The 16,154-nt window shown below is 37.2% G+C and overlaps 1 protein-coding gene across 1 annotated transcript in view; it reads left to right on the forward strand.

Annotated features, from left to right (window-relative positions):
• The window catches only part of POLA1 (DNA polymerase alpha 1, catalytic subunit), a 205,458-nt gene that overhangs the window by 56,359 nt on the left and 132,945 nt on the right, over positions 1–16,154 (forward strand). The window contains exon 27 of the mRNA XM_061988595.1: positions 15,981–16,013. Coding sequence (XP_061844579.1) covers positions 15,981–16,013 — 33 coding nt within the window. The remainder of the gene's footprint in view (positions 1–15,980; positions 16,014–16,154) is intronic.

The raw sequence follows: 16,154 nt of genomic DNA on the forward strand, positions 1-16,154 counted from the left end.
TAATTGAAGTAAGAATTTGTTTTCAGTGGACTGCTTCTGAAATGAAAGACATGGTAAATTAATAAACAGTGCTTGAATTTAGTTGTGAAGGACTCCCGTGTGATCTCGTAAAGTGTGGCAGGGCTGTTTTGCTTAGAGATGGAAATGTCAGATACTTTGTTGAAATTTTCAAATTAAATACCTTGTGAAAGAGTTGGGAGCTCATCAGCTGTGCTCTGAGACAGGAGGTGTTCTCTGTAGTTGGGGAGGTAAGAGGAATGTTAAAAGGGTATTCTGATAATATTACTTTGGCTTATTCAATTGCTGATGACAAGACAATGTGTTTCCACTTTGGTCCACCCTGCTAAAGTGTAATATAATTATTTGTATTAGACACCAGCCACCTGTTAATATCGTTCTTCTAAAGGTCATTGTGTGGTGCCTTGCTGTCTGAATTTAACGGCCCTGTATCAGGTTTGTTGGTCACTCTTTTGTGTGACACTGGACAAGTGTTTGTGGGGAAAGAATGTGAACCCGATACCCAGGCGACTCGGGGAGCGGAGAGAACCAGGGACAGGCTCTGCTGCTGCTATTGTTAGGACACTGGGCCAGGGCTGGAAAACGAGCAGCTTCCTTCTGAGGTACTTTTATCTAACATATGGTCCTGTTTGGAACAAACAGAAATTGCAGTAACATCACAAGAGAAGCAAACTGATGCCTATAAAGCCTAGCTTTTTGATACTCCTGAGTGCACTCCATAGGGGCACTGTATTCCTGATCTGGGTTGTAAAGGAGAGGAGAGGGTGCTGTTCAACTGGCTGGCTGTCCTCCTAAAGCCATGAAAAGAAAGTGAGGTGGTGATAATGTAATTGTGCCTGGTGGCAATGGGTAGATGCTTGATAAGTTATTTTTAAACATGTGGTGTTGGCAGTTAACTTTAATCCTGGTATTGGATTCATTTATTAATGTCTGTACAGTGACCTGAAAATGCAGAGCATTGTATCATTAAGAAATGCTGACCTTGTTAGCCAACAAATTTTAATTCATTTTGCTGAATAGAACTTGGACTTTCACTCTTCCCACCTGACCTGTATTAGCTTTTGGAAGTGGTTGGGGACAGGTAGGACTTGTGGATAAACTTCTTCCATGCCTGTATCCAGTGAGTGGAGCAGATGCAAGTGACTGCTGCTGCAGGGGCTCAGCTGAATGACTTTGTTTTCAAATTTTGAGAAATTAAAGCTTCAGCTGCCAAAAGAACAAAACAAAGCACCTGGTTTACCACATGGTGTAGGACATTCCAGCACTTGCAGAGAGGGAGGGTTGGCTTTAAGCCATCTATATTCCAGCGACGTTAGTGACTGCTTCTAACTGTTGGATTGAATTGCTGGCTGAGAAAGAGCAAAGGCTTTTAGAGTGTTCTCTGCAATTGAAAATAGTCATATGAAGAACTCAATTACTGCCAATTTTGTAAGGAATAAGGATCTCACTTTTATCAGTTGCATATTTATTGGCTCAAACTATTTGAGCTTCATTATGCACATGTAGATAGCTTGTTGTGTTTGTTTGAAATGGGTCATTAAGGTCTTCAAGCATTCTGGCTTTATAAAAAAATCTTGATTGTTTCTACCATGAAAGAGTTAATGAAGGATCACTCGCGGCTTTTAATTTTCAGCTAATTAAAAAGAATGTCTGTTTTTGCCTTGGCACTCATAGTTAAAAGCACCAAATATAGGGACTTTTTAATGTTTGAGTTGAAGGGTGAGGAGGAGGGGGAAAAGTTACATGTAAATCATTTAGCCATTAACCTAATGTGGTGGATTTATAAATCTTATTACTATAAGCCCTTTTCATTTCCACTGAGGCCTGATATGTGCTTGATCCTGCTAATGTAAAATTCATTCTGTCTAAGTGATTACTGAAGTAAGACACTTTTAGTCAATTTTAATCAGATTGTGTGAAACTTGCTTGAACGCTAATGTTAAGTAAGACATGGACACAGTTTGGCCATGTCTTAATTAGCCTTACAAATCAGTTAGGCTAGGAATCAATCAGTGAGCCAAGTCTATGAACTTTTTGACGTCTAATGCCTTCTCTGAGGGAAAAAAAAAAAACTATGCTGAGGGCTGAAAATACAGGGCTTGGAAGCAAGATTAAGATTGTAATTTGGTGTTCTTGTTTTATGGTATGCTTGGCAGCCTCTCACAGTGTGTAAGTCCTTTATGGTACAGCCCTCATTGGTGTTTCAGAGTTGAGGCCAGTGGGGTGCTTCCCATAGCCCATCATAAATTCCTGTTTCCGCAGCAGGAGCAGCAATTGGCGTGTTTTTCTGAAGCTGCTTCTGCTCCAAGATACATCTGTTATTTTGGCGGAGGGGGGCGAGGGACAGCTTATTTTACAATGTTGTAACCTCCTCCTTCGAAGCGTTCACTGGGGAGTTACTGACTTGAAATCATGGGACGTGTAGGCTTTCTGGGTATAACCGTCCCTGGTTTTCCTATTGGGAGACATTAGTATGGAAGATGATTGCCTCACAGGCCCCTCAAGTATTGCTCACTGTTGAGATCAGAGGTGGTTTTTGTGAAATGTCATCCTTTGAAAGGCAAAAAAAGAGTGCTATTTCTAATGTTTAACCTGGATCATGGCTTTTTGAGTAGGCTTGGCTCTGCTATGAGTCTCAAATTGACTTTCACCCTATGTTAGTTTACCCAGTTTTTGAAGACTTATTACTAGCCAGTATCTTTACCAGTCTCGTGATGCAGAAGTTCTGTATCAGTAACAATTTTGGATATTTTCTTTTAATATATGAACTATTTCCTTTTATTACCAAGATGATTGGAAAATTTCTCATGTCCTTGAAGGATCCCATAGAAGTCTTTGTAGGTCACTTTGTTTTCCTGCTGTTAATTTATAGTGTCTTCTGCAACACAGTGAAAAGCCTTAGGAGAAAAGGATGCTTGAAGTATACAGAGATAAAAATATTCCATACCAGAGATGTTCTCTGGAGTAGACAACATCTTTTGCAGAAGTCCCAACTGTATGTGCATTGTGGCAGTGCTGGGGGCCTAACTCTGTAAGCTGGTGGAAGACAGGCCCATTGTAAATGGACTGGAGATTTGGTTGTGCCATTGCAGAAAAAAATATATGCACAATGATTTTCTTTTGAAGCTTGAAAATTCAATCACCAGCAGTGTCAGCAATGTCTTTTCAAAAGACACTGTAGAAGTCTCTGTACTGCAGGCTTTGTAAGTTTGGGGGATTTTTTTTTAATTGCTCAACTTCCAAGCAATTTAAATATCTTTTCTTCTTTATCTAACCTGTTCAATTGCCTCTCTCTGTTAGGGTGAGTGTACCTCATTTAGTCAGATGTTACTTAGTTGATGATATGACTGCAAGCACATGTGGAAGAGAGTGAGGAACATGTTTTTTGCTTGATCTGAATGCCTCTTTGTCTTCTGTTTTCTCTTTAGTACAGTTACTGTTGGTCTGCCAGGTGTGCCTTTTTGAATGAAAATTAGAAACTTCTTTAGTGTAGAACTCTTACAGTGTAGTTGGGATGAGACTCATTTGAAAAGCTTTGAAATTAGATGTTAATTACTTTTCTACTGGATAATCTTCTGTACTTTAACCAAATAAGGATAATCTTCCATACTTTAATCAAATAAATATTCAAATACTTTGAATTTGCCATATTTCAGCTTTGTGATAGTTTTCTTATATGATGGATTGTAGCAGAGCAATTGCTTATGAAAAGAGAGAACTGAAACAGAAAAATCATATTAGTTCAGGTGGATAGGACATCTGATGTGTTATAGACATATAGTTAAATGTAGGTGGTCTGTATAACTGTATGGTGATGAGCTAATAGATGAACTGTCCAGGTTCACTTCAGCTTTTTCTTTTTGCCTTTTTTTTTGTTTTTTTTTTTAAGATTGTAGCTGCCAGTATCATGAGATCATCATCAGCTTGAGAAAGATATAATCAGGCCTATTCTAGATAATATTTTAGAGTACTGTTTTTATCTTCCTGTAAATGCTTATGCATACATGTGGTCAAAATAAATGTGTACGTTAATAAACGTAAAGGACTTAAGGATAACCTGTCTTAAAAAAGACCATGACCTATAAAAGAGAACATGTGTCTCTTATCAGCTATATTGCATGCATGTTTCCTGGGAAAATATTTTCAAAGATCTTGTTTTTCACATAATCAGACACACTAAAATTAGTGTTATCTATGTCAAAGCGCAGCAATGTCTCTTCAGTGTCCTGCATGTTGGTGGGCAGGTGATGGTTTGTTTTTTTTTTTTTTTAACCAGCAGATTTTATTTATTAAAAAATACAATAAAATTTCAATATTCTTGAGTTTTTTATGGGTACTTGATATTCTTCTGTACTCTCTATGGACTTTTTTCTTGATGTTGATCTTATTTTAATGGTAAAACAGATTTTCTTTCTTTTTCTTTTTTTTTAATTTATAAACACAGGGAGCTCTATTTAAACATCAGGAAATGCTTTTTTACTGTGAGGGTGACTGAGCCCTGGCACAGGTTGTCCAGAGAGGTTGTGGAGTCTCCATCTTTGGACGTTCTTGAAGGTGTTGGGATATGGCAGTCAGCTCTAGGTGATCCTGCTTGAGTTGGCGTGTTGGAATAGATGACCTTGAGAAATCCCTTTACCCTCAGTCACCTCTGATTCTGTGATTTTGGTGGTTTTTTTTGGTTTTTTTTTTTATTCAAACCAAGTCTTAGAATACCAGAAAACTCGTACAGGGATTGCTGTTCTTATAGCGTATCCGTATCTTTCTTTCTGTTTTGATGTTTGGTTGGTTGGTTTGGTTTGGGCACCAGTAGTAATCTAAAGGCATTAAAAAGCAGTGTAGCAACATTTGAATCTATAATAACAGTGGATGAAATCAAGCCACTGTCGACCTGTACTTGTGGTTGGATTATTATGTTGGCACTACAACTCCTCTCAGGGCCCTGCAGGTCTCATTTCAGATATAATTCTAATGAGGATATTGAATGACTGGTGTGACAATAATGTAAATTAGTGCTGGTGCCTTCTATTTAAACTGAAAAGTAAGAGCATGAGAGAGCTTTGAAAGAAGGCTTCCTTGGCATATGAGTGAAAGCTGAGTTTTTTATTAATGATTCAAACTCCTGTAATAAGAAGCAGGAAAGCTTGTTAGCTATGTTTTTAGATTAAACAAAACCTTTAGGTTGTGATGTTCTTTCTTTAACTGAATTTGTGGATAAAGAATTTAAATGAAAATTTCTAAAGTCAAAGATTGATTGAGTTAAAGTATGTAGCACAAAATCAGTCCTGTCAAATTGTAAGGAAATAAGTGAGAGATTTATAAACATTGTTAATGTTTTAGAAGTCTAGTTTTGTGCAAATGTGTTTAGAATTCTTTACAAATGAGATAACAGTAGGTGTAAATGACAAATTAAGGATTTAAAAAATAATCAGCATGCCTCTCTTGCAGTAATGGATTTATGGAGGTAGCATGCTTTAGTTGCATTTATAATTAAGGTTTTTCCATCATTAGAATAGAAATGTAGTCCTGTTGAGCAATATCATTTTAGGTGAATTATGTGGATTGAATGAGTGGCAAACTCCACTACTTTAATCCGATATGTGGCTAAAAGTCAGTATTTGGATTGGATTCCTAGAGGGTCACATTGAAAGGTTAAATACATTTGTTTGTTCTTCTAGTCTTCATATTCCCATGTTCTTTATAATTAACAAACAAATCCATATCCTGTGGTATTATACAATGACAGCTTAACAATTTGGCTTCATTAGTAATGAAGCTGTACTGCTATTAATTTCAGAAATCTAAATACAGAAATGGATGGGTTGTACATGGAGTGCTTAACAACAGACTAATGCATAAAAGTAACTTCTTAAACTGACATTTATTTGCAGGAGTTCGTAGTCCTGAAAAAATTAAATGCTTTGATAAGCCTCTAACTTTGTTCTGTTTTTAAAAACTGTGCAAGTGTTCTCAGTTGTGAGACTACAAGTGGTACTAAAAATGCCATAAACTGCCATTTAAGGTAATTGACCAATTGACCATTAATTGCTGAAATCTTAAAGGCTGATAATAAGGTGATCCCTTTCTGCACTTGGCTTTTGCATGAAGCTTAGCTCTTTTCAACTGGAGTGCTCAAAAATTTGTCATGGAGTATATTTCTGTTTCTGTGGGAGCTCCATGACATCACATACGGTTCATTCCTTAGCTCCTTTAATTGTTTATTATATGTATGTTATTGTGGATGTCTGTGCACAGGCAATATTTTCTATTGACATGGGCTCTTTTTTCCTATTTTTCCTTATAGGAGAAGTTTGGCAGGTGAAGTTGCCCCAACTCACCCTAAAGTTCCCATTCCTTGGAAGCCCTATTTAACAAGCTATTTAGGATTGTTACTAGTAATTTTCTTTTGTAGTTAGTTTAAAAATAGCTAAAAAACTTAAATGAGCTTTTTAAGAACAGAATTATTTTTATTTCTACCTTGAGATCTAAGTGTAGGGCAGAAATTAGCCATACATCTTAGTAATCAGCTGGCAGTCCAGTAGACTTTATTTCTGACGTGCTTTGTACATGCTTGCTTTGGTTTTTGACAGTCTTGTATGTTCTGAGGAGCTTTTGTCAGATATATCTACAGAATTCAGAAAGCTCATTTTGAAGAGATAATCTGAAAAGACTGTGTCTGAGTGACAGACTCTCAGGAGCTCTTTCTATCTGTACCCGAGCCAGCTTCATCAAGTGCTGTACAGAGGTCACACTGAACAAATAGGAAATCTGACTGAGAATTCATGCTATTAACCATGCATGTTCCTCATTGTCTTTTCACATCTTTGGAGCAATTGCTAGGTCCTGCATGAGACAGGAAAGGTTAAGTGTCCCACATAGGGTGGAAACTGTTTTCTTTCCCTGATACCACCTAAGGACGCAGTTAAGAGCTGCCACTGAGGCCAGTCTGAAGAGACTGCATAGGAGCCACAGCAATACAGTGGCTTGTGTTTGGACATATTTCAGATGGTACTGGCCCTACTTCTATTTTTCCCTGCTTTGATCAGTACCAAATGTGGTTGTGAATTTCTGAGACTTGAGCACTGATAGTTATTTAGTCCTGCATGGGAATCTTGGTAAAAATCCTACAAGTGCTCATTTCATTCAAATTTCATCATCGTTTGGAATTGGGATAATATTTATTGAATTTCTTTCAGTTATCTGTTGTGACAACCAGGAAAGGTGGCATAACATCACAGGCTGAGGTTTCTCTGCTTGCAGCATCAGTTTTCCTGGTTTCCAGCACTATGTGTATATGCTTCTGCATGATGAAAGACTTCTTTTGCATTTGAGTAGCTTGGTGGAAACCTGAACATCCCAGTATAATTAGGAAACTGAATGTACAATAACTTCAGTGTACAATAACTTCTTCCTTAGAGACAATATATTTGATCTGGAGCAGACTATTTGGAGACTTTTGAAATGATCCTTTTCTTCAGAGGGAGATGGACTAACTTAAAGATAACGCTGAGTCACTTAGGATGTCTGTCCGTCAGGAGATCACGTTTTCTGTCAGGCTTGGCTTTGAGAACTATATTCCCATAGTTGAAGGGTGACCATATTTTTACATGACTCGATTCTTAAAATGGTACCCATAGAACACAATCTAAGCTATTTACTCTTAACCGCAAAGTATATGTAAGGATAGATCTTTGAGGATCATAGGCTCATAGAAGAGCTAAGGTTGGAGGGCATTTCTCAAGATTTAGTTCAGCTTTGCCTGCTCAACTAGGAAAGGTTGGTTGGGACCATATCCAGTTGGGATTTTAATATCTTCAAGCATGGAGACTCAGCAGCCAATCTGGGCAACCTACAGTCCTTACTACTGTAAGCTGTATTTCTTTTGGCTGACAAACCAGTCATCTCATCATAGAAGGCTAACAACTTGTCAAAGCACAATTTCCCCTTTGCAAATCTACACTGAACCTTCCTGTGCTTTGTGTCTGGAAAACAGCTGTTTCCACAATTGCTTGCTCCACCACCTTTTCCAGGGCTTGCGGTGAGGCTGACCAGCCTCTAGTTCCCTCAAATCTCCTCTTCCTTACCTGTCTTGAAGGTAGCAGTGACATTTGCTTTCTTCCAGTCCTCAAGAACTTCCCATGATCATCATGTTTTCCACAATGTTTCCATGATCCCAGGGAAGTCATAGCCCTGTAACTGCATGCAGACTTCTAGTTCCTACTCTGTTCCCTGTTTCATGTGCATTAGTGTACAGGCCCTTCAGAGAGGCACCCAGTCCTGCTGATGCCTTGACAAAGTCTGAGAGCTTTCTCCCTAATGCCATCCTGTAGGCACTCCTTTATTTACATGTATACGCTTGAAGGGGACTCCTTTCAGTCCTGTGTTGTTGAATCCAAAGTCCTTCCTGTTCACATCATGCCCCACCCTTTGCTTCTCATTGTGGTTTGCAGCTTCCTCATGGACATGCACTCCTGCCCCTATCAATCTTGGTTTAAGTATCTCCTTCCCAGACCAGCCTGATGACAAGGATCATTTTGCCCCACGTAGTCAGATGGATCCTGCCTGATAAAAACTGAAATTCTGCTGTTGACACCAGATGTGCAACCGTGGAGGATAAATGAGTATTGTTTAACTTCATAAAAACAACTGTCATGTTGTCTAAATATATCTAATTTGATGAAACAAAATTATATGCTTTGTGAAAATCTGGCATGACATTTAAGAAATTAGGTAAGAGAACTTTCTGTGGAGGGTAATTAGAGGCTAAAATACTTTTCTGAATTTGAGTAGATGTTGCTTTGATCGACAACCACTTAGTCATAATGAAAGAACAGATTAGTTTTAAAGCAGTTCAAACCACTTAAAAAGATTTTTTGATGGACATAATGTTCACACACAATCTATTCATTGCCAAGACTAGCATGTCCTCTCATCTATAAAATTTCAGGATCATTTTCACTGGCTATACCTATATCTAGACAGAGGTTGCCTTGCTCTGTTCAGTATACCTGAACATTGCAAAATGCCTCTGGTTCTTCAAGAAAAAAAATACATATTTTTCAGTAGAAGTCCTTTTAAGAATACTCATCAAGTAGCAAGTGGGTTTTTTTGCATATCTTTTTCATTTTAGCACTTGGCTTGTCTTCCCCAGCCCTTCCCTTTTCTCCAAGCATAGTAATTGTGGTAATTACTTAAAAGATGCTGACCAGGAGAATGTTAAAAAAGTAATGTAGGTTCCTGACAGGTCCATACTCCCTTGCTGCCTTTATAGGTCTTTTTTACAACACACCTTTCTTTTTGTAATGAAATTTTCTGTTACTCTTAAAAGATAAGGGAGGGGAAGGCCTTACAGAGTCTTAAGTCCTGTTGCTTGTTTTTTACCCCGGGGGAAAAAAAGAGGGAGGGGGTGATATGATTCTCAAGGAATTTGTCATCATCTTGTGTAGTGCACTGCTTAAACAAATTTCTGTCTTTAGAGTATTAGTTCTATTTCTCTTTCTGGTTTACTGAAATACTTGATCTTTTTGAAAAACTGTCTTTGCTATTGATTGAGACCTATTCCCTGATTTCTCTAGGACTTGCAGTTGTATGACTATGAGAGTAACTTCTCAGGAATGTGAGATGGTAGTTACACTTCTGTCATCTCAAGACTGAGACACGTGCTTATATAGTTGAAAGATAATTCCAAAAACTATGGTTCAACTTGACCTGATGTGGAGGATAGTATGTTTATTCTTCTGTACTCTGGAATAGATTTTTCTGTTATCTGGAGGAAAGTATCTGTGCCCTGGTTTAAACCTTGACTGGATTCTAACTTGTCTCACCAAACAGGAAATTTTATAAGTCATTAATTTTACTTATTTACTGTTCTTGTCATTTTCTTTTTTCTAGTGACAGACTGATTCTCTATTGCTGAATGTGTTAAACCAGTTCAGTTTGGGAAACAAAGCGCAATAAAGCTTTCCTGTCTAAATGTTTGTTCATCTCACTGAAACAAATGCTGCTGTTTTCTCTAAGGAGGCTATACTTGTCTGTACGCATTTAAATATTAAATAACACATGTTTTGGTTTATATTAGGAAATAGTAAATGATGCATGTCATATTCTTGCTTATTAGAAGTGTTTTTACTTGTGATTTGTGATAGTTGTCTTTTGATGTTGTTGCAGTATACTTGAAATGTACAAAAGGTTTTCTTATTAAGCAAAGCTACCTTTATGCCATATAGTTAAGTACGAAATGTTCATCAAGCATAGATTTATTTAATGGATTTAAATTTAAAAAATAAAAACTTCCTAAGAGTTAATGAGCTGAAATTACTTGTACTACCATGTACTTCAAGAGGGTTTAGGTGGTACGGATCTTGTTTTTTCATTGAAGTAGGGAAATAATTTCCCTGCTACTTCATTAATTTTAGTTTTTCAGTTTTGAATAAGCTGGTCAGAAAGGAATTATTTCTGTGGGTGAGCTGTGAGCCTTGGTGCTTCTCTAGGAACTGCTGCTGGTTCTAATGTTTGGTTTCTCTGGAAGGAGCATTTCTGACTCTGGAGGGTTAGGAGATGCCCATGCCATACAGATGTCTTTCACAGCTAGTTATCCACCCAGACCTTGTATTTTTATTGCTTCTGGGAACACAAAGTGGGGTCAGAACTGGGTCAGCTACCTTCTCTGCACTCAATTGTTCAACTTTTGTCGTTGAGCACTCACTGTTTTTGCAAGATTTTAAATGACTTTTTTTTTAAACTGTAGTCCAAAGCTACAGGAATAGATTTTATTGTTTTTTGTCTTTCATCCTAATACCAAAATAATCCCTTTCAAATTAGGCAAAATTTGCTTTATTATAGCAAGATTCATAATAATGATTGTATAATAACCGATAATTGTACACCTTAGTAAAGAATTAATTCTGTTTTTCCTCTTCTCTTCAGTGAAACTCACCACAAATACTTGAACTAGAGGTAGTGTGGAATATTAAAGATATAATTGTTTCTGGCACCAAGGGAACATTGTCTTCAAGTTGTAATTTGATTCACATCATCATCTTCAGTGTTTTACTGTAATCTTTGCATTCCTTGTCAAAATGTGACAAAGGTACATATGATTTTTGTTGTGTTCCTCGTGTTTCTATTGCTGTCTCTTTCGAGCATTTTCTGTTGTTTCTGAGGCAGGAGATCCTACTTTTTGGTCTGTAAACATATGTCACTGGATCTTTGTGTACACTGGATCAGTCCTTGGAACCACTCTCCCTTTGGTTTTGATGGACTATCCAATACTGGTTTTATATACCACAGCTATCAAATTTGTATTAGTGTTTGTCAGCTTTGTTGGGTGAAGTATGTACAGCTAATTCCAGTGTTTCTGAAAAAAAAAAAAAAAAATCACCAAACCCTGGAAGGGTAAATTTTGGCAGCATGGGATATATTTCCAAGGCTGTTAATATTGCCTAAAATTATATGGTTTTGGGAAATGTAACTTTGAATGCATTGTCTAAGTACAGCAAATACTTAGTACCAGCTCTTTGAAACAAACTCACTTAAGAAACAAACTACTTGAATCTGGTCACTCAAACTTTCCGAAATCAAGTCCATTGTCTAAAGAAAAGCCTATATTGTGATGCTTAATTTCTTATGTCAAGTCTCCTGTCTTTCTTTCACTTTTGCTTATGGCATATGTGCCTTTTTGTCTTACCATAGAAACCTTTCTATAAATCTTCCTTAAAAAAATCTTTTTGCAGCATCCTGAGGCCATGGTTTATCGATGCTAGAGGCTCCTTACCACAAAAGCTAATGAATAGATTACAAAAATACAGAGGTTCAGGAATATTTCTTATGTAGAAGAATGAGTGGTGTTACATATTGGAGGACAGTTCTCCATGCCCATTTGTTCCTTTGTGTCATGGGAAGGTCTAGCCAATATGAATTACTAAAGCTGATGACAGGATTATTTTTGTGCTATATAACTGTACAAGTAAACAACTGAGGTGGAAAAAATAGCAGGCTTACAGTAGATAACTACAAGTAGTTGTCAAAAATACAGTTTTTGCTGGGGTCCTAGGAGTGTTAGTTTTTCTCCTTGAGCAAAGTGAATGCGTAAGTTGTTTGCTTATTTATTTATTTATTTATTTATTCTCTTTGGGGCAATATTTTTGTAGTCATTCTGGTCAGTCTTTTCAATCTAGTCTTAAGTCTCCCTTTTTGATCTTTCATTGCTGTGGCCCCAGAAATCTACAGAAAATTTGTGTGTCTTCAGGAGAAATCTTTGCGTCATCATGTTGGTTTTGTGCCTTGTCCCATTGTTTCTTAACTCAATATCTTTGCTTGTTTTCACATAAGCATCCTCTTGTCAGAAGGTACTCCTCAGTATTTTTCAAATTACGAATCTTTAAAAATACTTGATGTAATGGATAATAGTAAAGCTGTTCTTTGTCTATTTATTTATTTTGAATCATTCTCTTTTTTAAATCACTTTCTCATTTAATTACGTAATTAGCGAGTTGGAGTAGAATTAGGACAGGCAATTTTGCAGTTTGTCTGTCTCCAGTTACAGTCTTTCAGTTTATATTGACTTAGAGTTCATAGGTGAGAGAACGTGTGTTGCTAGTCTTGCTTTTGCAAGAAAAAAAGTTGAAGTAGCATTTCACAGATGTTCACTGTACTGAGAAGTTCACAGGTTTTTAGAAGTATGTGTTTGCTGGGGGGGAGGGAGCACAGGCACGGCTGTACAGATGGGTTGCCAGGCAATTAATTCTTCCTACTTGGATTGCCTGCAATAGAAGACAATCCAGCTCTCATGAGCAGCACAATATTATTTGCAAAAGGAAACTACCAAGTAACAATTTTCCTATTCTCTTCCTTCTTTCTTCTGTCTTCCCAGCCACACTATAAACCTCCCTTCCTTTGCTGTGCATTTCTGAGAAACTGCTAATGACTGATATGATAGCAGTGCTGTCATTCTTTTTAACAAAAAAAAAAGTAACTTTTATTCTAGGTATTTTAATAGAGTCGCATTAAGGATGTATTGCTGACTGAAATATTGGCATGAAGGGCTCTCACTGAGCTGAGCCCAGGAATTAAGAAGTCAGGAAATCGGCTGCTGCATTGCAAAAGAACCTTGTGTGACACAGTATCTCCTGATTGGGGGGATCATTACTGCTATTATGACTCGACTTGCGTAGGAATTTTAAATTTCATCTGAATGTCAGTAATAACCCTCTTAGCAAATTATCCTGAATAAAATCACGAAGGCATTTTATATAATAGGTGTTGAATTACTGGATAGATTTGCTAATTAAATACTCTTTGTTCTGCTGCAGTTGACATTACAGGGTAAGATCTTGAACAATTATTCTCAACAGCTGTACTTTGTTAAGGGAAAAATTAACTACAAAGTTTATTTTTTTTCTACACTTGAAGTTGGCAGATTTTTGAAATGTGCTTGAAAAAAATTCCATCATCCAATTGGTAATGAGAAGATAAATATGCAGGTGTTGCTGTGAAATCAGATAACTACCGACTGCCTTATTAATGAATTTAGCAAGCTTTATAACCTTCTGTTTTGTAGCTGTTGCCACTTAAAAATGATCTCTTGTCAGAATGGGTAGGTCTAGCATATGCCAGTCACTTGATGAAGCTAACTTGTCTGTGATCCTCTTGTTATTACTTGCGTCCACTCCTGTTCTCTAAGACAACTGAGAAATGCTCTTTGCACAGCCTAACATTTTTTTAGTAGGGAGATAATCCTTTTTTTTTAAAAAAAATAACATTATCTTTATAACTATCAGTAGATAGCTTTATTTCAGAGAAATGAAGTAGAAAATGCCACAGATTATCAAGGGAAAAAATCGTAGGCCTTCTTTTCTTTTACATGTAAACTCTTCATTTCTCTGTCCAATTCTTAAATATTGTCCCAGGGACTCCTGTTTGCTCTTGGAATACTAAGGTAAAGGTATAACCTTTCTCTGTAGGAGTCAGCTAATAAGTGAGAGAAAAAGAGAGTAGTGGGGGTGAATAAGCTGGAATTCTGAATGTTGTATGTGAAATCTGATGTCAGGTACCAATGATGTGTATTTAGAACAATTTAAAAACTCCATGGAAAGGTGGTAAGGTGGTGCCATCTGAATCACTCACTGGGAGATGAATAGGTGTGGAATATCCTTTTTTTAAGCTTCTAATTAAAAGGGAATCAGGTCCATCTAAGCACATACAGCCAATCTGCAGTTAAGACTCACCGTTTTCCTGTTCTTCTTTGTGTCTGTAGAAGATTGAGGCCAGATGAGCTTTTTGCAGTTTGGGACTTAATCAGAGTTGAGGCGTTGTCTGAGTACCTATCAGTGGATAGTCTTTAAACCAACTGGATGTTCTGAACTTCACCCAGAGACTGAAATCCATAAGTATCTGTATGTGTTTGGGGAATAACCTTGATAAATCAGGTCATTCACTATGAGTCAACTCTGTTGAAGTTTATATCATGTCTTGAAACCTAACCTTTCTTTAAGTGCCTTGATGGGCATAGTATATTAGGTTTTCTTAGTTCATGTCTCTCTACTTTGGAAGAGTGAGTCCATTATTAGGTGTAGTGGTTTCTCAAGTGTCTGGAAGATATATCTGGACAGAAATTATGTTGAAAGAGAATATTAAGTTTGAAAAGTTAAGCATTGCAAAACAGAATTCTAGGGGAATATAGCTGTTGGTGCACAATTCTGTGGTGCATAATTTAAAACAAACTAGGTGAAAGTGCTTCTGCAGCGGGGTTGGACTAGGTGATCCCTAAAGTTCCCTTCCAACCATACCATTTTATGATTCTATGAAACATGATTTTTTTTTTCTACATCTGTAAAAATACACCACACAGTTGCTTACTGTTTAAAATCTTCTTTAAGAAAATTAAAAGTATAAACTTTTAAAATTATAAAGTATAAATATATGAGTAGCAGGATTAGCTGAAAAAGAAATGAGGTTTATGATGAGTGGGGATGGAAAGGATTGATACCAGTGAACTGGGACTAACCAGGTGGAAATTGAAGCTGTGTACCAGAGCACCAGGATACTGACAAGAGAGGACATGGGGATTACAGTGGAAACATGACCAAGTGAGTGAAGGAATGGACCAGATGTTGGTTCTCTTGCAGCTGTGCAAACTTCAAGTCCTTCCTGCTGCAGCAGATAGAAATTTTGTTCATCAGGCTAGTTGTGTCATTCCTGAGCTACAGCTTTATCTATGGCTTCAGATGGTAAGCTCTTCCACCCCTCTCCACTATGCTGACTGGTATTAAAGACGGAAGCAGTAGCCTACTCCTGTGAGGCATCTATGACTATTTTTAAGATTCAGAGAATTGGGATGCACTCTTGGCGGAGGAACAAACCTGTTTACACATGGATTTGCCCTTTGGTTCAAAATCTGTATCCTCTGTTCCAGCTGCTTGTCTCAGTTCTGCTTTCCCTGAAGAGTTTACTTTTTGATGACTCGTTTTGAGATCATTATGGGGGTAGTCAACCTTTTTACTAGTTTCTTGTGAAGTTAGCAAAATCCAGGCTGTACTAAATAAGACAGAACATTTGGGGAAAAAACTCGATGACATCAAGAGATAAGCTGATGGATATGAAGGAGATGACTGACCTAAATTACTGAAAGAGGCTTAGTTCTGACACTTCCTGATTAGGTTTTACTTGAGCATTTGATTCAGTGTTCTTTCTTTCCTAAGGTACAATGTGTCTGCATGTACATGTAATTTTGAGATTTGTTTTAATCTTGTTTTAGGGGAGTTAATAATAGCATTAATACAAGGTCAGATGAGAATTTACTCATGTAATAGAAGTATTGAGGTGACTGTGTGTTGCCAGGAGAGAGGTGGTTTGCTTTGTTTTGAAAGGTGAGAGCAATTGGAGTTAGCAACCTAATGGATATGTTTGCATGTGTTAGCTTGTAATTATATCATACTCTAATCTTTGATTTATTTTTTTTATTTCAGATTTTGATGCACACCAAGGAGATGGTGCAAAAGGTAATGCTGAGCATTTTCATTAAACAACAATCCTTAAGGAGCACACCTGGTGAATTTTTTTTATTCTAGGAAAACTGTAACCCAAACAGACCTGAAATAATTTCTTCGGATGCCTGGTTTACAAATGTAATCCTTCCTAAT

The sequence above is a fragment of the Colius striatus genome, chromosome 1 (genome assembly GCF_028858725.1).
Source record: "Colius striatus isolate bColStr4 chromosome 1, bColStr4.1.hap1, whole genome shotgun sequence".
In the NCBI taxonomy this organism is placed as follows: Eukaryota; Metazoa; Chordata; class Aves; order Coliiformes; family Coliidae; genus Colius; species Colius striatus.